Below are 27,388 nucleotides of genomic sequence, written 5' to 3' on the forward strand. Positions count from 1 at the left end.
AAAAGGTCAGACAACCCTCTGCCCAAGTTTATGAATAGTGTATAGGGGCTCTGGCTGACAGAAAGGAGAAACAGCGAACAAGACAGGTAGAAGGTCTCTTCATTGTCTTAGCTTAGAGAGAAGAGGGAGGCTGCTCTTGTCAGTGTCCAGATGGGAGCTGTTCTGTATCCTCTAAATCAGGAGTGCAGTTCTGACCTTATCTTATTCAACTGGGCCACTCGCTTAAGGCGTTGAATTGTTCAGACTGCATTTCCAGTGCCTGAAAATTTTACAGTAGGACCTTTGACAGCAGGGAAGAAGTAAATGGCAAAACACATACACATAAACAAAACAAAAAAAGAAGAAAAAAAGAAAAAAGAATTGCTTGATTGCAATAAATTCTCCCGATGTGCGGAAGCAATATGCTTAGGCAGTTAATGTTATGCCTTTGGTCCTCTAGGATGTAAATAAATGTGCTTTCACAAACACTCTCTACTGCTCTGTTTTCATATCTTTGTGAACTCAGGCCACAGCACATCCAGAGCCTTTCTTTGGGTTGAACTTGTAGCTCTGACAGAAGAGGAGGAGGTGCACTTACAATTGAGGAAGTAGGGGATGGACTTAATGTAAACAGCTGGCAGTAGAATACAGCTACTCTGGTTATGAGAGCCAGAGATATGGAGAGGACAGACACACAAAGACAGGATAACACTGCATAAAACTTAGATGAAAAACTCCCTCTCTCTGCCTATAAAGCGAGGGAGTTGTAAGGAAAGGATCAGATAAATTGAGGAATGTGAAATATTTAGTATTGCTTTTTTTTTTTTTTTTGTGAGAAAAAGCACATACGTATAAAAACTTAAAGGACAGTAAGTTAAAAGATTAATGTCGCAAGTTTGTTCGACTGCATGTTACGCCTTTACTGCCTCCTGAGCTACTCAGAGAATTACATGGCTCCAAAGTTACTCTTCCTTACCAGCCATTCAGACCACAGTGTACATACAAACACCCAATTCCCAGGATGCTTTCTTTCCAGATGGGCCGAGCCAGCGACACTTGTTCAATTAAAGGCATCGGGGGAGACCTAACCACTTTATTATCTGCAAGCTGGCCCCACATTGATCAGGCTGTCTGGGACCACTCGCCGCCTGTGTGACAGCTTAATCTGGGCCCTGCACATGCACAAACACTGTCTTTCACTCACACGTGCACGCACATACCCACACACACACACACACACACACACACGCACACACACACACACACACATTGTAACGTACTCAATCTATTTCAGAGTGATATGGATATAGTCTGGATTCCGCACAGGTGTAAGCATTTGTCTGTCTCACATCAGCAAAAGGAAGAAGGAAGAGGTTCTGGGGATTGGATCAGTTTCATTCATTGCCAACTGTCAAGCCATGAAAACAAACGGTTGTCTTTTCTTTCAGTTTCCTTGTGAAACTTCCCTGCAGAAATCAAACTGCTGATTTAAAGGCCCAATCTGGAGCACAAGCTTAGTGACCATCTGTGGTACCAGAAATGGTATACTGCTTGCTTTCTACATTTTCATTTTGAAAGACTGATGACTCAGACAATACCGAAGATAAAACTGCTGGACCTGTTGATACAAGGACTCATGGTCTGAATGCCAAATAAACTGCAGAAATAGAATACAGAGCTACAGTGGGTCCAAAATTTGGCAGTCTGTATAACTAAGGCAATATTTGGCATGCAAGACTGAGTTACATGTTTGAGAAATGTTCGCCCAAATTGAGGGTTTGGGTTTAACCCTTGAAACCCCAAGCAGTTGCTGTCTGGTTTTTGGTTCCCGTCACATTTTTTTCCACCGTGGGCTCATCACTACAATACAGAAATAGCTTAATTACAATGACGAGATAATGACTGTAAGAAGAGATTAATCAAAAATGTCACGCTTTTTACCTAAGATTTGGATAAATTACCCAACAGAGCTGCATGTTAGACAGAGCTATTTTAATGAGCACTACCAAGTTGAAAATCCAATGATTCTTTCAGTTTTTCTGCACTGGGAAATTGTGTGGCAAACCTTAATGATACGTACACACCTGCTGGGGATTTTGGGGTTCAGAGAGTTAATGACTTGTTAGGCCACATCTTACATTCAAAGGCAGCAACTTTGAGAGTGCTTGGCATCTTAACGGTGGCGATGTGAACATATATTATGGACATAACGTGAAGACACAGTGTGAAGTTCGTAGCCACAGTGAGGTTAAAGCACTGACAGTGACCAGTAGTGTTGTTCCTGCAGAGATCCCCTCCCTAACGCCAAACATACATATGCAGGGCTAAAAGGCCACATGGTGTACAATAACATTTTTTGTATGACACTGACTTAGTTGACAAAATGAACCCTGGCCTGGCTGAACAGTCATTAACAGTGAATACTGGTGAAGTATCTAGGCCACGTCTCCTTTCACTGAAACAGCCTGCTGGTTTGACGCCTCAGCTCTTGAGATTCCCCTCAACCCTTCCTCTTCCTCACTCTCGCCTGTGTCGCTTTTTTTATAAGCTCTATATATTCCTTCCCTTTGCACGTTTTCCCCACCCATTTCCCCCTCTAACCCCTGCCTTTCTACTTCTTCCCCTCCAAGTGATCACACAAGAAATCAAGTAGGCCAGGCTTAAGCACTGAGGGTCTGTGGCATTAAAGCTCCTCCCTAGCCCTCAGAGAGTTGGAGAGGCGACATATAAATAAATAAGAGCAGTAAGGAGTGAGGCTTTGTGGCAGCTGCTGAACAAATTTATGGTATTTCTGATAACAACTCATCATAGAGGTTAGGCCATACTGACAATGAAGAGAAAAAAACAGAGGAGCCTTCTCTGCAAGGATGTTATAAAACGGACAGTTCCACTTCTTATTTTTTTGCCTGTGATGTATGTTTAGTCTATTATAAACTAGTCTGTAACTGCACACAGGAGGTCAACAGAAGCAGAACTGAGTTGAAGTGAATTGAACTAACCTTGTGAATGTATCAAGGCTACAGTAGCAAAGCTGTGATGAAAAGTATTTTAATGACAATTTTAAATTAATGCAAAGCATAAAACAGTAAGAGAAAAAAATTGTTTAATCAGTGACACATGCCGGGTCCAGAAAAATGAAAAAAAAAACGTCGCGTTGTACAGTTGGCTAAAGTGTTAAATGTGTCTTGTTTTTTGTCATCTTGTCATTAAATCGAGGATGGGCTCATTTTTCAACAGTAATCATGATGAGCTGCCTGGACTAGCAACGATTCCCTATGATAAGAACACTCGCCTTAATGTGTTCTGCAATGTAAAATTTATGCTAAACAAACTAAAAACTGGAATGAAATTAACTGCTCTGGTTTTGTCGGGATGGCAGTCATTTCCATTTTACACCAATTAATGAAGTCCGATTTCATACAGTACAAGACAGCACTCAATCAGTGTTCAGTTCCTAATTAGCAACTGTGTAAGTGACATAAAGGCTTTCAAAGACTGCAAACGGTGCTTTTCAGGCTCGTGCATGTAGCCTGTTTAGGATACAGTTAATTAAATGTTTAAGTTTGTCTTTACTGACTTTTTGGTGTTTTTGTGTATGTGAAATTTAAAACATGAATATGCAAAAATAACTTCATAAGTCATATTCAGATGATCAAAGTCTACATCAGTGGTGATAATGATGGCGACAAATTCTTTTCTGGAGCACATTTTAAAAGGTGGACTAACTCACTGATGGGTTTGTTTAATTCATCTCCAGATCATACACCACATACTTTGATATCAAACATTTTGTCACCTTGAACCAAAGGACATTTTAGAGATTTAGGAAACGATGTTTTCACATTTATAGTAATATTTATACTATTTAAATTCTTCTTGTCCAACCAGTGCTACAGGGCAGTTTTTATAGTGAGTGGTTTCATACATCCATTACCGAGATATTATTCAATGTATGAAGTAAGTGCTGTTGCAATCATGGACAACTGATACCAGCCCAGAAAGGCTGACGTACACAGTACATCACCTGCCATATCTGATTTGTGCTGTGTAAATGTTGTGAAACAATTAATAATGAAAGGAGAAGTTCCTGTTAAACATGTATTATACCTCAGAAGTCTTAAAATGCTATCAAATACCAATTATCCCTCCTGGAATTAATTACTTTTGGTTTTTAATTTTTTGTTGTTCTGTGAAACCGTGCAAAATAAGCACCTTTATTGAGTCTTGCAGGAGTTTTGGTTGAATAAGACAGAAAAAATGGATTATACAAACCTAAAAAAGGCTCCATTTTTAATTCCTAACCTACATGTACAAGTCAGAAGAATTCAAACAGTCCATCCTTCGTTATAACAGACATCGAGCAGATCTAATCAACCATTTACTGTGCACTAACTGTAAGATGACTTTTTGAAGATTGGATAATTCAAACGGTTTCCCTGGGACACTAAGAAGAAGGGACTCCTCACCAGTACAGCCTTTTCTTTGTGAAAGTGAAAAATGAAATGCAGTGATACATAAAACCTACATTAGCGTATCTTGTTTGTCAGTCAGACACTCCCACTCCCAGGCTTTTAAAAGCTCAGAATTGTGGTGTCTGACAATATTCCACTGTCTTTTTGAGCTCATTGTGACTGTCATAACTCTTGACTGCTTGGTAGATGTTATCCATTTCTGCAGTATGAGCACCATAACATCTTGCAGTTTAAATTGGGCTAACCAAACTTTTTTTTTTTACAGCTAGCTGACCTGAAATTACATTGTGAATACTGCTACCAGAACAATAAAATTACAAATAACACAAACATAATGCTATGAACACATGATGATGTCTCCAGAAAGGACTATCATCCTATCATCCTTGGGTTGACACCATATTTAGAGCTACAGGAAAAGAAAAAAATGTGTTAAAAGCAGAAAGTGAAATGGAACTGCAAAAGACGGCTAAAAGAATAAGTGATAAGTGAGTGAGAAACAAAAAGGATAAAAAGAAATAAAAAAAGGCATTCCCTACCCATTTGAATACCAAAAAAAAAAAAAATCGTTTTACATTCATGTACAGGAAGGTCCTTGGTGGCAAAAAAGCCCACTCAAGTGTTACTATTTTCCCATTATGAATGTGAGAGAGGGAAGAGTAGAGAGTAGCTCTATTTCCCCTCATTTATTGGTCACTCTCATTCATCACACCAGCCAATTGATCTCTATTTTGCAAGACCATTTTTCTCTACTGTGCCTCCGTACCACCAGCAGCCCTTCATTTAAAATTGTAGACCTAGTAAATTAAAGTTGGAAAAACAAATAAATGCCAGAGCCCCAAACAAGACATTTGAAACAAACTTTCATATGGAGGATACAGCAGTGTTGAGACTTTGTTTGCTTTGGACTGAGAAAAACAGTAGGCTGGAGAGGACGGGTCACACACAATCATACACAAAAAGCATGCATTATCACACAGACGTTAAGGAAAAAAGAAAAGAAATAAAAACAAAGAAATGCCAAGTGTGCCTTGTGTGGAACACATTTACACATACAACAAAGTGCGTACAAAACCCTGAGAGAAAAAAATGTGCCAGTAATCACTTCCCTCAACCTTTTTGGTTTAGCAGCCAGGTGGAAGTGAAAGTGCTTCTATTTTCTTAGCACTTGCTGTCAGTTGAGGGATGGCCAGGAGATGGACTTTTCACCAGGCTCTGCCCAAATGCAATCTCTCACAGTGTCACCTGGCCAGCACAGACTTACAGCTTTGTAGTCTGTGGCATTTCATGGCCTAATTGAATTCAGAAAAGGCTTTAGCTGCAACAGATATGTTCTAACACTTTTGTAATAATATGATCTGTGTAGAGAGAATACAAAATGACGTGGTGACTTGACTTCAGCAATGGATGTAATACTTGTTGGTAGGTCAAAAATAGGAATGTGTTATCTTCTATACATACATGTAATCCAGAATAAAAATCTACACACACATACACACAGCATAAATATGTGCTTTGTGGAGCCTACACATGACTAATTAAACCTGTCCTGGCATGAGCCTCAGCTCATGCTGTATTTTGATGTCGCTCTTTGAATACGCTCAGTGAAATTAGACATAGCTCTATTTGGAGATTCAAAAGAAACATAAATTACTGAGGTGCTCAGGTAATAATTACATTACCTGCCTTCATCTGTTAATCTGTTCCCAAGAGGGCTTAAGCTCCATATTGAGACCAGTGTAGTAACAGCAGATTAATCACCCTCTTTGACTTAAGTTTAACTTACCATGATCTCTCATAATAGTGTCAAACATTTAGAGCTTTTAAAAGAGCAAATTTAAAGGTTCATTAAAGACTTACCAGTCAGAGTCTTGACATGATGCCTTTAAATGCATTCTAATATGTTGGCAATCGAATTACATTAGTTGTATATACATGGTATAATTTAAAGTCCGTCTCTAGTCACTAATTAAACCACTAAGATCTAATCGCACTATCAAAATTCTACATGTAGAAGTTGTTTAAGGCCATAGAAAAAAAATTGGCAAGCCCTCAAAAGGGTTAACCGGAAACCCAAAAAATTAACTCCCCCAAAAAAACCAACCAAGGCCTCAAGCCGCCCCCAAAAAAAACGAAAAGCCGCCCAAAAAATGGAAAAACTCCTCCCCCAAAAAAAAAAATAACAAAAGGAAAAGGGAAAAAAAAAAAAATGGAAGGCAACCTTAAAAGGCAACAAAACAAAGAAAAAACAAGGGGGCCAAGTTTAAAAAAAACCAATCCAACCCCTAACCCCTAAAACTCCCCCCCGGCCAACCCAAAAAAAAATCAAAAAAAAAAGAAAACCGCAATTCAAAAGTAACCAAAAAAGCAACCCCCCAAAAACCCCTTTAACCAAAAACCAAAAAGTCAACCCCCAAAAAAAGGAAAAAAAAAAACAAAGGAAAAAAGAAAAGGCAAAAGAAAAAAAAAAGGAAAAACGCCGAAGGAAAAAAAAAAAAAAAAGGCAAAAAGAAAAAAAAGGAACAAAAAAAAAAAAAAAAAAGGGAAAATGAACAAAACGGGAAAAAACCGAAAAAAACGGGAAGGAAAAAGGGAAAAGAAAAAAAGGAAAAAAAAAACCGAAGGAACAAAAAAAAAAGAAGAATAACAAAAACGGAACCCCGAAGGGGCAAAAAATAAGGGGGGAAAAAAAACAAAAGAAAAAAAAAGAAAAAAAAAACCCAAAAAACCCAAAAACCAAAAAGCCAACGGAAAAAGCCTAAAAAAAAATGGCCTTTTTTAAGGAACAAAAACAAAAAAAGCAAAAAAGGGGAAAAAAAAAAAAACAATTTAAGAAAAAAGAAAAAACAAAAACTTAAAAAAAACCCTAAAAGTCCCCCCAAACCCCAACGGGGGGGGGCAATAAAAAAAAAGGAAAAAAGGAACCGGGAAAAAAGCAAGCAAAAGAAGGTGAATTCAAAAAAAACTAATAAAAAAAAAAAAAGCCAAAAAAAAGGCCCCCAACCCAACAAGTCAAAAGGGGCAAAAGCCGCCTTCCTTTAAAAGAAGTAAAAATTAACCTGGAAAAAAAATTGGCAAAACCCCAAAAATGAAAAACAATAAACTTAAAAAATAAAAAAAAAACAAAACAAAAGCAACCAACGGGAAAAAAAAAAGTTAACAAGGAAAAAATTAACAAAAAAAAAAAAAAAAGTCCGCAAAAAGCCCCCAAACAAAAAAAAAAACCCAAACAAGGCAACAAAAACCGAAAAAAGGTCCTCCGCAACCAAAACGAAGGAAAAAAAAAAAAGAAGAACAAAACAAAACCCCAAGCCAAAAAATGGCCAAACCAATTCCCCCCAATAAAACAAAAAAAAATGCCCGAAGCCAAAAAAGGTGAAAACGAAACAACCGGAAACGCCCAAAAAGGGAAGCCCAACCCAACCCCTTAAAACCCCGTAACAAAAAACAAAAAAAAAAAAACAAAAGAAAAAAGGAACGCCGGGGGGGGGAAAATAAAGGCCTGGGAAAAAAAGCAAGGCCGGAACTTGGCCCCCCCAAGAACCGAAAAAGCCTAAACCCAACGCAAAAACCGGCAAAAGCCGGGCAAACAAAACAAAAAACCAAGCAACCCAACGGCCAAAAGCCCCTCAAGAAATTCCGAAACGAAGAAAAAACCCAATCAAATGGAATTCAACCCTCCCCCCAAGGGCCCGTTTTTAACCTCCAAGGAAGGTAACGGGAAGAAGGGGGGCCGGGGTTGGGGAACTAAAAGCCAATCCAACAAAGCCTGGGAACAAAAAACCAACCAACCAATGGCCAAAAACAAATGCCTTGGTGGTTGAAAAACGCAAAACCCAGGGGCAAAAAAATAAAAAAAACAATAAATGCAAATTAAAAAAAAGGGGAAAAAAAGGGAAAATGAAGGCCGAAAAACCCCAACAAGGGCCAAAAGGAAAGGGAAGGGGAAAAAAAATTTCCCCAAAAAAAAAAAAAAAAAAAACCCCAAGAAAACGCCGTTCAACAAGGGGGCAACCCTTTAACCAAGGGAAATAAAAAAAGGAAAAAGGAAAAACAAAAATTGGTCCGGAAAAAAAACCAAAACCAAGGTAAAAACAAAAAGAAAACCAAAAAATTGAAAATTGCCTCAACCCAAAATTTTCCCCCTCCGGAACCCTGAAAAAACCAAAATTGCAAAAAAATCAAAGTTTCAAGTTAATAATTTGGTTTAATTCCTCCGAACAAAAAAAAAACAAAACCAAAAACCGGGTTGGAAGAACCAAAAGAAACCCCCAAAAACAAAAGGCCCAACCAAAACCAAAAACCCGGAACCCCAAGCAAAAACAAAACCCAATTAATAAGCCGAAGAAAAAAAAAAGTAATCCCAATCCCCCAAGGGGAAAATAAAATGGAAGGCCGCCGGGCCCAAAAAAAAAAAAACAATAACCCTGAACAAAATGAATAAGAACAACAAGGGCAACCCAAAAAAACCGTCAACCAAACAAAACAAAAAGGCAACAAAATTCCAACCAAAACCCGAACCCAAAAGCAAAATTAAACCCGTAACGGCCAACTGGGGAAGAACCCGTTTTCCCCCAAGCAAGGTCAAGGGCAAGGAAAAGGGCCGGTGGGCCAACAATTGGAAGAAAAACAAAAAATAAAACCCGGGAAATTAATTTCAACGCCCTGGAAAAGGAATAATTAAGTCCCTTTGGTTTGGAAACCGTTCCAAAACAAAAAAAAGCAACCCAACAACCAAACCCTGGTCAAAAAATCCGGTTCCCAATCAAAAAACAAAAAAGAAAAAGAAAAAAAAAAAACAACGGAAACCAACGCAAACCCCCCCCAAAACAAAAAAAAAACCTGGCCAATAAAAGGGTCAAAGCCCTAAAAAAAGGGAACCAACCGGCAATCCCCCAAAAAAACCAACCCGGTAAACCAAAATAAAAGCCAAAAACGCCCTCAACCCTAATTTCAATTCCTTAAGAAACCCCAAAAGAAAAACAACTCAAGAACCAAAGCCAAAAAACCGCCCCTAAAAAAAGAAAACAAAAAACAAAAAACCAAGCCCCCAAGGAAAAAAAAAGCCTGGCCAACAAGAAAAAAAAGGCAAAACCGGCCCGGCCTGCCAAGAAAAAAAAGGCAAGGGCCCAAGCAAAACAACAAACCAAGAACCAAAAGGGAAAAACCAAGGCCAACAACCAACCTCCAAGGGCAACAAACCCCCCGGGGCCTGGAACCGTTTTCCGGTTCAACAAACCCAAACAAACCTTGAAAAAAAGGGCAACAAAAACAAATAAAACAAAAGCCGGCAAAAGGAAAACCCAAAAAAAAAAAAAACAAGCCCAAACAATTAAAAGTTGGGAACAAAAAAAAAAAGGCAACAAAAAAAATAAAAAAAGGGGTGGGGAAAAAAAAAAAAAAAAAAAACTGGTGGCAAGAAGTGCCCCCTTGAAGCCGAAGCCAAAGGAAAAAAACAAAAAAAGAAGCCTCCCCTCCTGGCCCCAACCCTTCCCCAAAAAGAAGTGGTTGAAAAATTCAAAAGGTGGGAAAACAAAGCCCCAAAAGAAGGAACAAAAAACCAAATAAAAAAAGCCAAGCAAAAAGGCCAAAAAAATAAAACCAAAAAAAGGAAAAAGGAAGGGCAAAAAGGCAAAAAAAAAATTTAACCCCGGAAAAAAAAAAAAAAAAAAGCCAACCAAAACGGGGGGGCAAGGGCCAAAACAAGAAAAAAGGGTGGGAAAAAAAAAAAATCAACCAACCCCCAAGAACCAACCCCGCAACAAGGAACAACCAACAACGGTTTGCCCCGGCCCTGGCAACCTTCCGGGCAACAACCCCCGGGCCCGGCCAAAAAAAAAAAAGGCCGAAGGGTTTTTTTGGTTGGTTGGTTTTCCCCCCGCCAAAAAAGGCCGGAAGGGTGCCAAACTCCCCCAAAAAAAAAAAAAGGCCGCAAAATGAAAAGGGTTGAATGGTCCAAGGAAAAAACGAACCCCAACAAACAAAAAAAATCAACGGGGCCTAACAAGGGCCCCCGAACCCCCGCAAGAACAAAAACCCCGAAAACGCCCAAGGCAAAAGGGAAAGGAAAGCAAGCAAAGGCAAAAAAAAAAAGGGGTTAAAAACAACGAATCCTAACCCCAAAAAAAAAACCAACAAAGCAATAAACAATAAAGCAAAACCCAAAAACCAAAAACCCGCAACTTTAACAAAATTTAAAAGGAAAAGGTCCAAAAAAAAGAAAAAAACGTTGGCCGTTAATCAACAATGCCAAAAAAAAAACGGGGAATTTGGAACAACGGCAAAAACTAAAGGGGCCTCAAAAAAGGCAAGTGAAAAAAACGGTAAAAAACCGCCTGAAAAGGCCAAAACCAAGAACCAAATTGAAACCCTAAACCCAACCGGTGGGAAAAAATGAAAAAAAACAAAGAAAAAAAAACCAAATTGAAGGGCCGAATTTGAAAAAATAATAAAAAAAGGGTGAAAAAAAAAAGAAAAAAAAATAATAACGGTAATGGTAATTAAAGAAAAAAAGAAAAAAAAAAAGAAAAAACCCTCCAAAAAAAATTTAAGCCAAAGCAATTGGTTCCTTCAAAAAAAAAAAAAATGGCAAAATTTAAAAATTGGAAGCCCGGCCTTAACCAAGGAACAAAACAAAGGAAAGGTTTAAAAGTGAAAAGGCCTCAATTGGGGGGCCTTTCCAAACAAAAAATGAAAAAAAGGAATAAAACCGGAAAAAATGCCGAAAAAAACTAAAAGCCAAAAGCCCCCCTCCTGCCAACCAAGAAAAAATGGTTGAAAACCCCCCCGGCCGGCCGAAATAAAACCTTTGGGTTTGGGGAAAATAAAAAAAATGAAGGGGTAACAATTAACCCTTAAGGCCTTAAAAGTTCAACAAACAACCCAAAAAAAGAACCCTTTTCCGAACCCGGAAGGTTGGGAAGCAAAAAAAAACCAAACCCCTTTTTAAAAATCCTGAAAAAACCAAAGGAACTAACAAAATAAGTTCAAAAGGGGGCCGGAAAAAAAAACCAAAACCCCGCAAAAAGAAAAAAGGGCCCCCCCCAAAATGCCTGGAACCAAAAAAAAAAAAGGGAAGCCTAAACCAAAAAAAAAGCCCCTGCCGAACCAAGGGTAAAAAAAGCCAACAAAAAAAAATTCAAAACAAGAAGGAAAACGCAAAAGGTTCCGAAGAATTGGTAAGCCTAAAGGCCAATCCCGGGAAAAAAAAAAAAACCCAAAAAAACCGGGTCCTTGGGAAAAAAACTAACAAAAAAAACCCGAAACAAAAAATTTTAAAAACCGGGGGTTGCCTAAGGAACCCGAAGAAAAGGAAAAAAAGAACCTAAGGGCCCCCGGGAACTGCCAAACCCCCCCTAAATAAGGCAATTTAAAAACAAAAACAATTAACAAACAAAACCAACCAACCCCCCCCCTGCAAAAAAAAGGGTTAAAAGGAAAAGGGGAACCCGGGTAAAAAAGTTAATGCAAGTTCCAACAAAATTGGGAAGGGAAAAAAAAGGAAAAAACAAAAGGAATAAATAAAAAAAACAAACCAAGCAAGCAACCCAAAATAATAAAAAAAAAGGGAAAAGGGTAAACGTGGAAATTAAAATTTGAAGAAACAACAACCCGGCAACAATTCCAAGCCTTCCTAAAACCAAAGAAACAAAAAAAATTAAACCCTTCAACAAAAAAAAGCAAAAATCCAATTAATTAATGGTCCAAAAGGGGCAAAAATTTTGCCGCCGCCAATGGTAAATTTTTTTTTTAACCCTACCATTGTTTGTTTTCTAACCCTAACGTAACAAGGATACTCATGTCCATGTAAATATACTCACTGAAAGTTTTATCTGCCTTAACCACAGCCAGCATCAGTCTTGAGCAGCTACTGTATCAAAGAGTGCTTTGTAGAAAATATAGGACTGCAACAATTTATTGCTCTTTCCAACCTTCCTCACGACATTTAACCATCAAGCACTTCCATGGTACTGACTTGAGGCCTGACTTTAAGGACACGGACAGACACACACACACACTCGCACATGGTCACAGTCATTGCAAGAGGCTTGCATTTCATACGTAGGAGCGAAACAAATGTCAGCTCTACTGCAAGTCTACAAGCACACACATTTTACATATCATGTGCAGGCTAGAATATGAACAGAGTTCAATGGGTTAACTGATAACAATGAAATTACACTATGACATGAGCTTCCATATCTCCAACATGCCAAAAGATAAACACCACATGTTTGGTATAAAATTGAGAAATAACTGCAACAAAATTTTTGTCAGCTTAAAGAAAACCTGGGGCAAGAGGCTGTTTGTCATAGTGATTTCCCCTGCTGGATCAGGCTATGTGATAGGTTATCCATCACCTCCAACTCAGCAAGGAGAAAATCTCCAAAACATGCAAACACACACACGTACCCTCACTTAGACTCCAACTCTCCACTCAGTGCACAGAGTCAAAAAAAAGCTTGTCTCTGTCTATCTCAGTGTCTGATTTAACTGACAAACACACTCAGTCAAGCAGTGAGTGAGCTTCTTCCAGTTCAGACTAGAGACAAGCGACAGTCTGCAGCCAGACAAGGTAAGGCTGATCTGTGCATAAAGTCTGCTACATCGAGACCTCATTTAGTGCCTAGACCCAAGGGCTAATGAGGGGCCTCAGGGGCCCCAACTAGCAGTCACTGTTGGGAGATAGGACAGGATAGGAAGGAAGGGCAGCATCTCAAAACCATACAACAAATTCTCGTTACTCAAGGTTGCCAAGCTGCAACAATATACTCCTGAGTGCAGTATACAACCACCTTCTTACAGAAATAAACTACAATTAAAACAAAACAAAACAAAAAAAGAAACAAAAAAAATGATAAAACAGGGATAGTTTTGGTTGTACATCCATCACTTTTATCATATTCAGAAACTATAATTTAGGCCCCCTGGTAGTCACTTATAACCGCAGTCCAAACTGACAATGCCCCTCCCCAAAGGGAGGGCATATAGCATTAACAAGCAACCAGCATCAGCATCCATGACAACATTAAGGAAAGCCATCCGACGACCTGAGGAGTAAAGCATCAGTCTTACCTTCAACAGCATACTCTTCAGCTTCAAATCCCAAAGGGAATGCATGTAAAAGAAAGAGAAAAGACAGGAAAAGTTGATTTAGATGGTATATTTTCTTCAAGTAAATGACATTTTATTGCTTCTTCAAACTAAATCTATACAAGAAAAGACAGCCAATGAAGCTTGAGAACTTGGAGACGTGACAGCAGAAAGGTTGCTTCCCTGAATATGTCTTTAATCTGCTGACTTTCTCAGAAGCCTGCAGATAGTTTAATAATCCCACAAACACACTTATTATGCTCTTAAAAAATGTCCGATGGGGGTGTGAAGAACCCTCAACTAGTAGACTGTAACCACACTATTTTCCATAGTGAACAGGAGGCTTGAGTCAAAAAGGACCCCCAACTGAGAGACAGTGACTTTCACACACTTTTCCCAGTCTTAATGACACGGCAAGAGGGAGTCAAAGAGATCAGACTCCAGCAGGATGCTTTACTTACAAAAGCCACCCTTTAGCAGCAGACGCCAATCTGTAATGCAAGAAAATAAAGCTGCAGCTGCCTGCCACTCCAGAAACCCCATGCTGGAAGATGAGGAGTAAAGAATGTAAAACAGCCTCTGGCTTGGCATGGCATCCCTGTGGAGATCTAGGCATTTTGATCTGTTGTTGCGGATGCTCGGCCTGGGTCTTCATGTGACACTTCTGTATTTAGTTGTAGCAGTCGATAATATTTTAATATGACTTCACACTGCCCTGGTTCACTGTGTTTGTCGGGCACATTATTTCAGTCAGAGAGGCAGAAGAAGCACAGAACAGTGGAAGAAACAGCATGCAGTGCATCCTCACAGGAATTTGTGTTACCAGAGCATACAATGTATGGAAAACTACGAGGTCAAGCTAAGAAAAACAAATGCTTTATTTTTTTATACATGGTCCACTTGATGGAAATCCCACATAGTTAAAACTGCTTTTAGCATTAAGATTTGATGGAAACAGAAGCCATTTAAAAATCTGAAATGCACCATTGAGGCCCCAACCGTAGCTGAAAAGTAAGCAAGTCAACCAGATTTCCCACAACACATCAGCACAGTTCCTGAAAAGGGATTTCCCTGAATGGCCTCCTCACCCATGCATGAACTAAAGATTATGTCAGCTTTTGAATTCTGCACTATAATTGGCCTGTAAAAGCATCTTCAGAGGTTCTTGATCTTAAACAATGATAGTGCCGGTAATTGGAACTACAGGGCAAACAAACAGTGACTCCTGGAGATATAACATGGATTTTGCTCCTCTGTTTTGCCCCTTCACATGGGGTGAGGGGTTCAACTACTCAGTATTAACCTTCGAGGAGAAGCAAGACATCGGAACTTCTTTAGTTGAAGGGTGGTTTCACTATGCATTCCTGCTGCCTAAGCTGACCTGAAATTAGTTCAGTGGGTCAAGGCAATTGTCACAAGCCTTTTACCAAAAAAAAACCATCAAACTATTAGGATTTAAACTCTCAGATATTTGAAGATGCATTCAAACGACATAAAGGACACTAGTACACTGACTGAAAGCCCTTCATGAATGACAGAGCATCTGCCAAGTTGCGGCAAGGGGACAGTGTTCGTATGATGTAGGGTAGCAGTTGTTTATACAATCACTGGCCATGACTCTGCCTTTCTGCTCTCTCATCTCTGATCATAGCCCATCATCCTTTCTTTCATTGTGCACCCACATATGTTCCCCTCTCTCTTTTCTGAGCTGAAGCAAAGGATGTTTGATGTACAGTAGAGGTTGTTTATATCATCACCGGCCATGACTCTGCCTCTCCCCTCTACTCATCTCTCAACGCCGTCCCTCATCCCACTTTTCCTTGTTGTCGCTGTTTCTCTCTGTCAAAACTCAGTTCATATCATTACACGGCAGGAAGCTGCTTTTGTTGACATACGGATTATTTCCTTCATTCTGAAGCAGCAGAAAGAATCATCTGTATAGTTTCAGTGTTAGCTCATTTCAATGAGACCATGAGGAATAGTCCTCTCCAGTGTTTTGTTATGAAGTAAAATCAAAGGACCATTGACCGATCACATTATGCTCAAATTAAAAGATTTTTTTAAAGGAGAAAATTTGTCAATATTTCCAATTGTGTGGTCAAACAAGAGTAACACTTGAAATGCAAATCACATTTCAATAAGGAAAACCACTCGTGTTGAAATGTTCTCTATATCGTTCAGTCACATTTCTCATACAACATCTAGGTAGACATTCCTCTGGAGAATATTAAGAACGATCCCCTATGATGCCATGCTGCAGGAATACACACCAACCAGCCACTACATTAAAATCACTGACAGATCAAGTGTTTAACTTTGAATATTTCTTGGCAATGCAATGTTCTACTGGAAATCCTTGGGTCCTGGAATTCATGTGGCTGTAACTTTGACCAATACCACTCATCTAAACATTGAAGCAGACAAAGCACAACCCCTCACAGCAACAGCACTTCCAGATGACTTTGACCTCCTCCAGCAAGGCAATATGTCACGCGTCACCCTGCCAGACCACAAAAACTACCCAGGAACCGCACGAGGAACACAATAAAGAGCCCAAGGATTCGACCAAGCCTCCAAACTCCCAACATCCAAAACCGATCAAACATCAGAGGAATGCACTGAAACAGGACAAATCCATAAGACCCCACCTCGCAGCCCACAGGACCGAGGAGCCACAGGAAATAGTGAAGACCATTAATCGTCATTTATATCTATATTATTTTAAGGTTCCTACTTGACAGCTATTTATTTTGAGACATCGTTGCTTCACAGCGAATGGTTGCAAAATCTAGCCTTAAGGAAGAAATACGCTCTCAGTCAGACACTTCTGGGATATACCCCATCCTTCTGAGCTTGTCTTTTTTATCCCATTTATAGTTTCCTGTAGTCTTTACCACCCATTACCTTTATCCAAGAGCTGTTTTCCATTAGGGTGTATCCCATATTGCCTCGGGCTTTCAGCTCCACTGGGATCCTAATCTTTTCAATGTACTTTGTGATTCGCAGGGGAACGTAGAGAATGATTTTCAGAGCAGAATGCACAGAATCTGTTCTGGGCATGTGTGCATATTTTGTCCATGTGCAAAAATGGGGGCCCATTGCTAAGGATTTGAATCCTGTCTAACATAAAAAGAGGAATGCAAATTCTTTATTATAACCTTTTAAACCCAATTCAAGACCAAGAGAAATAACAAATGTGGAAATGCAGAAATAAACTTGTGGTAAATTGGACAGTCAGTCAAATGTGACATTTCTTCCCTATATCTCTAAATTAGTGTGCCGTACCTCCAGCAACAAAAGCATGAAAAAAGTCTAAATTAATCAAAAACACAGCTGTACAATACAAAAGAGAGCAGAAATCAGACGTGGGCTGCAATAAAAATAAATAAATACCAATGTAAAACTCAGATGGAAGCAGTGGAGAAGCTGAATGTCTTCACCAATGAATCCCTGAAGGGTTTTGGAGGCAAATGAGAGACTTTGCAGACCTAATCCTCACCCAGCTAACTAAAGGATTTACCAAGGGGAGAAAAGCATGCCTGCATTGAAAAACAACCTCCTCTCTATCACTATCCCCCCATTTCTTTGCACATGAAGGAGGCTACATAATTAACTGTTGGTTGAATACAAAGATGAATGGGCATAGAGTAATACCGCAAGATGCTGTATTAATTCATAAAAGTCACATTAATCTAAAACAACTTCATTGCTGTAAGTTCACCAGCATAATTGGAAAAATATTACACTTCAACTCAGTGTTAAACAGCATTTAGAAGTACATTTCAAAAGATATTATGATCATTAAAGTATACTTTACAAAGACCTGTTTGATGATAAATTACTTCGTAAAGTCGTTCCTGCAGCAGATCTGCAGTTAATAAAAAAATGTTAAAAAGTGGCATCGGAAATCAAACCGTGTGCATCATGACGGAAAAAAACAACAACAAAAAAGCAACCTATTGTGATTGTTGACTTGTTCTTAAAAATAATTATCTATAATTTCCAGAATAATATTCTCATTAGAGATAAAGGGCTGAAGCTCAGCAGCAAGTCATCACAGAGGGAGTTCAAGCTTAACATCAGAGGCAACGAGAAAGTGACTGTAAATCTTTCCAACACTTGCGCACAGCTGGAGAAGTGCATTCCAATCATGCAGACGTCAAGTCGCAACGTGGTAGTACGAGTTGTTTCACGCAGTATTTACAGTAAAATATGCATTTTTTTAGTTTTTTGTACTTTTTTTTAATGAGATCAATTAACAACTTATTCTTTTATTCTCTTTTAATGTTCATAATGAAACTAAACACATGTGTGCTTGAAAACTTGAACCAAACTATATTTGTTGTAATAATGAATGAATAATTGAATAATTTCCAGCAAAATAATGTTTTTTGTTTTGTTTTAAGGGAGGGCAAGGTTAATGTTAAAGCTGCCATACATTTTAAACACATTTTCATTATACTGATACCTGCTGAATAACCAATATATATACAATGAAGAGGACACCACAACTATATGCCCATAGAGGGGATGTTAAGCATTCTTGCCGAAAAAACAAAAGCAAAAACCTCTTAGTATAGTGCTTTGTGGTTACAAAAAAGTCTTAGTGTTGTGAGCAATGCTGGCTTTCCTGCTTCATCTGATGCATCTTGTCCTGATTTTGACGCAGCAAACCACAGTGTAGGGGAAAGTGTCATATATAATTCTAAATATATGTTGTTTGTTGTGGAGTCAGCGTTTTCTTCCAGTGTTCGAATGGAAACCATTATTTTACATTGTCCCTGTTTTATGAGTAAGTGTGGCTGTAGTGGCTAGTGGGGTGTCACTCTGGGAACGGAGAACTTCAAAGACAACATTTAAAAAAAAACTCTTTGCATCCAAAGCTATTTGACTTCAGAGTGGCAAAGAGGAAAAGAAATGACAGCATTAGGGAATAAAGGAAACAGAGTATGTAGAGAAGACAAGAGGATGGGGAAAAACATGTGTGCACACATACATTGCCGACACACGCTTTCTTTTATCAGTGGAAAAGCTTTGTCCTGAACTTTCCCACATTGTCAGAAACTTTCTCACTGAGTGACAAGTTAATCCGCGAGACATGGCCTTTGCAGATTTCACACCAAATCTCGACAGCACAACACAAAAACTTCCACCCGACAAATGTGGAAATATAAGTGAGGCTTTCTAATCCAGATAAACAAAAATAAACAAATTGACTGATTTATCTAGCAACAACACAACATACACAGGATTCCCCATTTAATACAGAATGTCTGGAGGGGAAGGAACGAACTGAGGTCAAACGGAAAGGATTAGAGAGATGCAACCTTAAACAGATGTATAAGGTTTTTCCTCACAGAATAGTAAATGCTGTTTTCCATCTCAGGTACTTAAAATGCCACGGATTAAATCAATAACAATAATAAAATATGGTGTACTGTATACACCATCAGTTTTTAAGTATTGCACAAAGGCATATATAATTTATTTTTATTTTTTTGCATTGAGAAACAATCATAAGGTTGAAAAATTTGAAATAAAAATAGCTAAACATGTGTGTGTGTATATATATATATACTGATTTATTTTTATTTTTGTTTTTTTAAAATCTAAGCTTTAATTAGTTTCGTTAGAATGCTTCCTAACTGGATAGTTTTGCTCACACCTGTGAATATACGGTGTGTGTTTTGCCATTGAATGAACATGTAATAATTAAAAGACATTTTTTCTTTATTTCAAGGTAACTTTTCACTCCCTCCCTTTGCTGTAGAACTTTGAGAGTGAATAGTGTATGGGGCATGTAGAAAACCTGCAGCCATAGAAAGAAAGAAAAAGATAGAATGACAGACTTTTATATGAATCATTTGAAATGTTAGTTTTTAAGTCTGATCAAAAGCTAAAACAAAAATCAGCTGCCCAGAACAGCTGTTTTTGTAAACTGCATATGGGATCTCCATCTGAGGATAGTTTCATGCTGACCTATTCCTCAGCATATTCATCTGCACATGCCAGTTTGTTTACGTGTGAGGCTGACTTTCTAGACTCAAGAATTAGGCCTAAACCTAAACATTTTCACAAAGCACTGAAGCGAATAAACAGAAAAAACAATGTTGCAAGGTCTCCACTGCACTAAAGATAACGAATTGTGTATTGGTCTTCATCAACGCTATGTATAATTGTGCTAAAAGGGCGTATAAGGAGTTCATTAAACACAAATCAATGCATCACAGTCAGACGATGTAAAAATACAAAGAATCAGCTTAAATCAAAATCAACTCAGCAACAGTCCTTGAACTTATCATGTGTGACATGGAGATCTGTCAGTACTATTATCCAAATCTCACTGTATTCTACCTTTCTCAGTTAAAAGGTCACAATGAATTAGAGAAGCAAATTGTAAAATATCTTCAGTATGCCATGGCTGTGGTGCTTTCACAGAAGTCCATGACTTCAAATTGCAGTAAAAACAAAACAAACAAAACCAAAATTAGTAAAATTGTTAAAGAAGCAAACAATGTCCAGGGACTGCTGGCCATTATATATTAGGGGGGCAGATTATTACAATTTCAGACAAGTGGGAGTTTTAAAGTTTGATTTTCACCCTTTGTGATTCTAGGCTTGTGAGTGATTTCAGAATTTTTTCAGAATTATTAAGTACCAAAAGTGTTTGGTTAGCCCAATTTCACATGTAGGGGTGTGTGAAGGTTACTGTACTATGTTTTGAGGCTACGGAGGAAACAAATTTGTGATCAGCAAAGAGAAAATCAATAAGTTCAAAAAGACAGTCCCAAAATTCTAACCCATCACCTCTACACGCAGCACCTAAGCCTTAGGGGAAACCCTGATTGAATTACTCCATGGCCCATCATGGACTGCTGCACGTCATTTCTGCTTGATAGTGATCCATATTGTTGGGACAGGCGAGAGGCTAAATAAACGAAACACAGAAAATGGCGCTAGAGGCAGAAAGAAAACAGGACTGTACTGAAAGACAACATACCTGCACTCTGCTAGGTGCGCTGATTGATGCCAGACTTGGAAACTATCAGCATAGCACTGATGCACTTAGCAAAAGGCAGCAAAATTCCAATATGTTTACTTTCAGAAACGGTTAAATGGTTAATTAAAATAAAGGTTTTATGGAGGGAGTTTGTGCTGTTCCTTCTGTGCCCCAGTATCTACAGAGGTAGGGAGTGCAATGTGAGGATGTGCCATAGATTCAAATTAATCAGAGGATAAAATAAGATGGATTTATCCTTTAAAGTTGTGAAATAATGTGTGTGTACTTGTCTTCTATGTTGCCTGGGAAGGAACATGCAGCAGGTCTTTTAAATACATAATGTGTTTGGTTCAATTGATGCGTCTTTGTGAAGGTAGCAGGATGTCTACAGCCATGTCAGTAACTGTTCTATTACATTTGGTGAAAAGCAAGCCATGAGCCAAGGAACAGGTAGTTCAAGAAATTTGTAAAGAATATATTAGCACAGCGTGACAGCATTTAAAATATTTTCACACTATTCCCATATATCTATGTAGCTGTGAAGTGTCAGTCACTGCATAATTTGATTCAGATCAGGAGCCCAACTTCGAATCTAACATTTCTAAACATCTATAGAAATGTGGAAAATTGTTCAGCCTACACAAACCGATGCACTCTGGGTGCTTTCGAGACAAGTTTCTTACAGTGACAGTCATACACATCTATAGTTAGCTGCAGCTGCTTCAGACATAGCAAAGTGAGACTCATGTAACCTCGCACAGCGCTGACTCATAAAGTAAAAGCAGGTTTCAGAGGGAGGTCAGGGAAAGGTAATAATGTGAAATGAGTAGGGTGCACCTCTTCTGCCAATCACAGCGCTCAGACTTAAAGGCAGAGGACAAGGTAAAGGCAATGGTTGACATATATCAGAGCCCTTAAACAAGGTTCAACAAGGACAAGGTTAGACAGAAATAAAAAGAGACGAAGGGAGACAGAAAGAAACTGCAGTAAACTGTAGACTGGAAATGGAAATAAAACGCCCCTCTCTGTGCAGTGAACACACATAGTAAATTAACATCCCATTTGAAAGTGAGTCATCAATAATGTGTAGCTCAGTAATTTATTGTAAGACAAATAAATATAATTTTACCAAATCCTGAGGAGACAGGTTTCGATGACTGCGAGCTGTGAAACAGTGTAGCTGTAATTTAGCTCTTCCTTTTTTTTTAATAGAAAACAACACGATGTTTTTGATATGGGAGAGCAAAACAGATTTCAAACAGTTAAGATGTGATGTAGTCTAATAGTAGTCAACTGGGAGGAGCAACTAGCAGGAAGAGCAAAAGAAAAGAAAAAAAAATTATTTGTAATGCACTTTTCATTTCAATGAAATCTTAGAGTGCTACATTAAAGATTTAAAAGGATAAAAACAAAACAAGTCAAGTAAAATAAAGAAAATAAACATTTCTAAAAGATAGGAAAGACATTTGTTGATGCTTAAAAACATTAGGATGTGGAAGGATGGAGTATTTCACTGAACTCTGTTCTGTGAAGAGTTGCAATAAAAAGACTTTGTGAGGTCAAACCTAGATTGAAATACCATCCCATTTACTAAAGGAAACCAAAGAAAAAAGTGTTACAATAAAGTTTGAGAGGTGAATTGATGTTAATAAATCAACATGAGTGCCAGATAACTGACAGGAAGCCAAGTGTTACATAATACAGCAGTGATCTGAAAATACTCAACTAAGGTGCAATGAAGGACTGGAAAAACTGCAGCTCTGGCAAAATGAAGGCTTCGTTCCTGCTGCAAGAAATTATCTGGCTCTGTCCGTTGTTTTTCACAGTATGAGAAGATGGACACCTGGTTATGCTAAAAATGTTTTGCGATTTTATTTTAGTGTTATTTTTTGCAAATGTATTAAAACTGAGATCTCTCACTTCCTAAAATAACCCCTTGGTGTGGCATTCCAAACTGGGATAAGGTCTTTCCTATTTGCTTTATTTGTCAAGAACTTGATTGCAGTTCACTTGTGACAAATAGAATCCGCTGGACATAGTTTAGACTTGGACACAGCAGTTTTTAAGAATCAAATTTTGCACTGCATTTGAGGACAAGAAACAGCCATTTAATCCAAGACACTCTCCACAGTCTTCTCTGGAGAGGCACAGATGCTCCAAAAGTGCTCCCAGGACCACAGTGGTGTCGATAATTGTAAAATGGAATTAGTTTTCAATCCTCTTGCCACTTGATCTACTTCCTGGCTGAAATAAGCAACCAAACAAGAAAGGACTTGGTCAGGGAGGTGACCAGGAACAGAGCAAGCACTTCAACAGAACTGAAGAGGTGCTGAGCAAAAGCCACTTGTGTAAAATGTATATGACTGCCCAGTTGAAGTTTTCCAAATAGAAGGACTCTGAATGCACTTTAAAGGACTTCGACAGCATGAGGAAAAGATTCTCTGTCCAATCAGAGAAACATTGAACTCTTTGAGCAGAACTCCAAGTATGGCGGTGGCAGCATCATGCTTTAGGGGTTCTTATCAGCCGCAGAACAAAGGAGGCTGGACAGAATTGATGGGATGAATGCAGCCAAAAACACATCCTCAGTGTTACTGAACTAACAAATACACAACTTTCTGAGATGATGTATGGCCAAGTAGGTTAATGTTGTAGCCACTAGTATAAATTATTTAAACTTTGTTTCTTAGAAACCATATTTCATCCGTCCTTTTGACTTACTCCAGATTTAAACACCACAGGGCACATAAGTCTTGGAAGATACTGTTCTAAAGAAGAAGCCAGCCAGATGCAGAATCAGAAAGCAGAGATTTCAAAACACTGCTTCTGTTGCAATTGCAAAATGTTGCATGAGTACTGATTTCTAACAACACAGAATTCCAAAGAAGCCTGTCTTGTTTTGAAAATGTGTGCTTTTTTGTTTGTTTTCTCAACAACAGAATTTTCAGCTGCCTGCCACCCACTGTTAGCAGGTCACACAGGCTCAGCCCACAGAAATGATTTCTGATGTTTCAGAATCACAATCTGTAGAGAAATCCAATTCTGATTCTTGATTTAAAATCAAATGTCTTAAACAGAGTGTGTAAAATGTAGTGGTGTGTCTGATTACTTTCTGAAGCCCCTAAATTTTAGGGCAGCAAAAAGAAGCACAAAGCAATCACACCACTGACAAAAACATTTTCATTCAGAGTTGAAGACAGATGGAACATCATTAAAAATCTTACAATGTGGACCAATCTGAAAAAAAGAGTGAGTGAGTGAGTGAGTGAGTGAGTGAGTGAGTGAGTGAGTGAGTGAGTGAGTGAGTGAGTGAGTGAGTGAGTGAGTGAGTGAGTGCGTGAAGCCAGGCAATGAGTGTATCTTTCACCAATCAAGCGTTGGCCTGGTCTTGGCTGCATTCCTGTCCATTAGGGCCCTCCAGCCTAGCGGACTTAATGACATTTGATTTTCAATGCGGCTCATTTTTCACTACATTTAACCTTGATTTTAAACTCCATTGAAATTTGTATTAATATCATTCACGTGTCACCGCAATTAAACTCTGAAATAATTGCTAGTGCTCAGTTAACTAAAAGATTAATTTAAAAGCAGAAGAGAGGCATTTTCATGTGTCTGTTCAAGATGTACCGTGGCAGAGGAAGTAGCTGCTTTCTCTGCAGTCGCTGATGACCGTAGGATGAACTGGAATCTTTAATTTTGTAATCATTGAAAGGGATGCCATTCATCGTTAGGCTGGCATTACTGACGACATTTAAGTACTGGACTGTTGAGGTACCAAAAAGAAAATCACTCTGATGATGTTTAAATGAAGCACTCTGGGGCGCCGCTATAGCTCACCTGGTAGAGCTGGCGTCCCATGTACAGGGCTACAGTCCCGATGGGGTGGTCATGGGTTCGAATCCCGCTCATGACCCTTTCCCACATGTCCTTCCCCCCATTCTTCTCCCCCACTTTCCTGTCTCTCTCTCACTGTCACTATCGAATAAAGGCACAAAGGCCAAAAAAATAACTTTATAAAAAAAATAAAAAAATGAAGCACTCTAGCGCTATTGTGAAATGAATTGTTTGAGTTTACACAACCTGCCTTGTGTACTCTTACAGTTCAGAGATTACCTACATTTCTCAGAATGTCTTCTGTCAATCCCCAGGCAATGCTAGCAATAATACCTGTAGGGGGAAACATCAGCAACTGTGCATGTTAAGTTTAGTCCACTAGAAAAAGTGCAATCAAAACATCAGTGCCTGGCATTCTGATCTATTAAGGCCACTGTCAGTGGGAATTTTCTGCCTCTTCTACAGCGCAGTGAGTTTGTTGCTGTATGACTTCTCAACACTGATGTGAAATGGCAGCTCGAGTAAGTTCCAGCAAGCCCTTGCTCTTTGATTATAAGGGGCTGAAACCAAAACCTGGCATTCAATGGTGCTTCAGATAATAGCTTGTTTTTCAGTAATTAAACAGCAGGGCTCAAAGTATCGCAACATGGGATCATGTTGTCTGCATGTAGACATTCATTTGTGGAAATGAAACAAATAGCAGATATGCAAGCTGATATTTCAGCATTACACTTGTTTCAAAACATGTCAGTCTTTATATTACGTATACCGTATGATGTAATATATTCTACACACACACCCCTTTGTGTGCATTTATATTTATAGATACAACTGTAACATGTACTAAATGGAAGGTTTTGTTATCCCTGAATGACGACCATTTTCTTTCCAGCTGGATAGCAAAACAAATCTGACTTTTCATGAAAATTTAAAAATGAGTTCTTCCCCTAATCCTTGTTCAAGGTGACCTAAATAAGATTTGCTGCCATTGCTCTTGAAATCTCCATGATCATGAACTCATCAAACGACATAGAGAGATCATGTTTTTTTGTCCCCACTATCAAATCTTCTGCCAGATTACTTCTCCCAAATGGCTAAAACAAGGGCTAGATGATTATACAAATATACAAACATGCGAGGCTGTGTTCCGACTGCTCGGGAGCAACTTCAGCGTTTTCATCAGGATTCGATTTAGGATTTAAGACTTTATGTTCTTCACTTTCATTATAGTAGGTTCTTTGCGGTGGCCTCTTGCTGTTCTTGTTTCTCTGTGCTGAACCAGTTATCTAAGGCCAAATACAGACAGTGCTTATTACACATGATGTCAAATGATCTAAAAGTGAAGATCTTACAGTGCACAGGTCTTAACAGCATGATTAATCCTGCCACATTTATTGACACACTGACAATGGGTAAAAGAAAACAGATATTTGGAGTTGCAAGACATACCGTGAGCCTTCATGCAACTGCTTTGAAGCACAGTGAGCCCATCGTACTTAAACACAGCTCATTTTCTCTTACGGGGAGCTACAGCAGTCCCGTATTAAAGCCAGAATTTACAAGATTGACATATATTGGCTGCAAAACTGGTCTAAAAGGGGAAACTGATTCTGGGGATGACATCACTGGCTGTTCCAAACACGCTGCCAGTACCGTCTCTTTGAAGTCACTACCTATTTGAAGCCACTTTCTGAGCCATCAGCAGAGATTAGACATCAACTGTTAGGTGTAACTGCAATACTTTGGAGATTTTACTTTTTTTAACTTTCATTCATACTCTAGAACTATACAGCTAGTGTTTAAAAAAAAGACTATTTCTTGACGTCAAAGTATTGCAAAGAATTTTTACCCTCTGGGCTCAGCATCTCAAGTCTCTACCCCTATGGCAAAGACACTCTGCAAAGTCATTTCTATACGTAGCTCTATGCAGCTAGACAGAGCACAAAAGTAAACGTTCCAAGATCTGGTGCCCAATGGGGGTTTCCTGTGCTGAAAATATGTATACTTATGATGTAGTGAGGTGATGTGGATAACAGGGTTTAGCAAAATGACACTTGTAGTTAGGTTCAATCAGCAGCGGGAGATCCAACTCATTGATGTCACTAACTGTTAGCTGGCAACCACTCTGCTCCCACCCGGAGCCGCAACAACTGTGAGCAAAGAAGCATCAACATACACTAAGTGACATGTTTGTTGCTCCATTTCTCTGCCGTACCCCTGACTGAGTGGGCTGATGCCTAATGTACCTCCTATCATGTGCTCCTTTGTGATCTAATAGTGCATTTCCATCATGTTTTACTCGGCTATGTAGACAGCTTTTTGATTTTATTTTATTTTTTTAACAGAAAATGAACTATAAACCATTTGATGTATGGTGCAAAAAAGTTCCAGGAGTCAGTGAACGATGAAATAGGACCTATTTTATTAATCTGCCACTCTGCATTACACCCTGTGCAGTCATGCAACATGTACATCTAAAATTGCCAGATTGGCCATGACATGGTTACTGTCATTTTTATGTTCGCTAAAAAGAAGGGAGTGTGACATTTTTGGGAGAGCAGAGGAGGTTGATTAAATTATTATTTTGTTTATTCTTTAGTTGGTTAGTTCTTTAGTTTAGTCTAAAAGATGTGTTTTGCATGCAGAGAACCAAAAGCTTTAGTTTCCTTATCACCATTAAATATGTAACTACTGTCCACTACGAGACAATACATATGATCTTATTAGTTATTACTGATAGAAAACAACAGCATTACCTGTGCAGTCACTCTTTTATGTGCATGCATCATAAAAATGATTTAAGCTCAGTCTTTGGCACTTTGGTCTTTCGAAACAGGATGTAACAAGGTAGGGGTGGATCTGCCTCAGATTTAGAGGACACCCTGCATGTCAATACAGGAGCAACCTGTCAGTCACAAGTCTTTAATTAGGACAGTGTATTTTGCTGTAAATGGGATCTTCAAAACGAACACCGTGCTGTACTCAGAAAGTGTAAAAAACTAGCGATTGA

The 27,388-nt window shown here is 38.8% G+C and overlaps 1 protein-coding gene across 1 annotated transcript in view; it reads right to left on the minus strand.

Annotated features, from left to right (window-relative positions):
• Positions 1-27,388, minus strand: part of LOC103358773 (neurexin-2-like) — a gene marked incomplete at its 3' end in the record, with an annotated part of 252,213 nt that overhangs the window by 184,580 nt on the left and 40,245 nt on the right. The window contains exon 2 of the mRNA XM_008283877.1: positions 13,527-13,547. Coding sequence (XP_008282099.1) covers positions 13,527-13,547 — 21 coding nt within the window. The remainder of the gene's footprint in view (positions 1-13,526; positions 13,548-27,388) is intronic.

The sequence above is a fragment of the Stegastes partitus genome, unplaced genomic scaffold, assembly GCF_000690725.1.
Source record: "Stegastes partitus isolate 25-593 unplaced genomic scaffold, Stegastes_partitus-1.0.2 Scaffold330, whole genome shotgun sequence".
Classification (NCBI taxonomy): Eukaryota; Metazoa; Chordata; class Actinopteri; family Pomacentridae; genus Stegastes; species Stegastes partitus.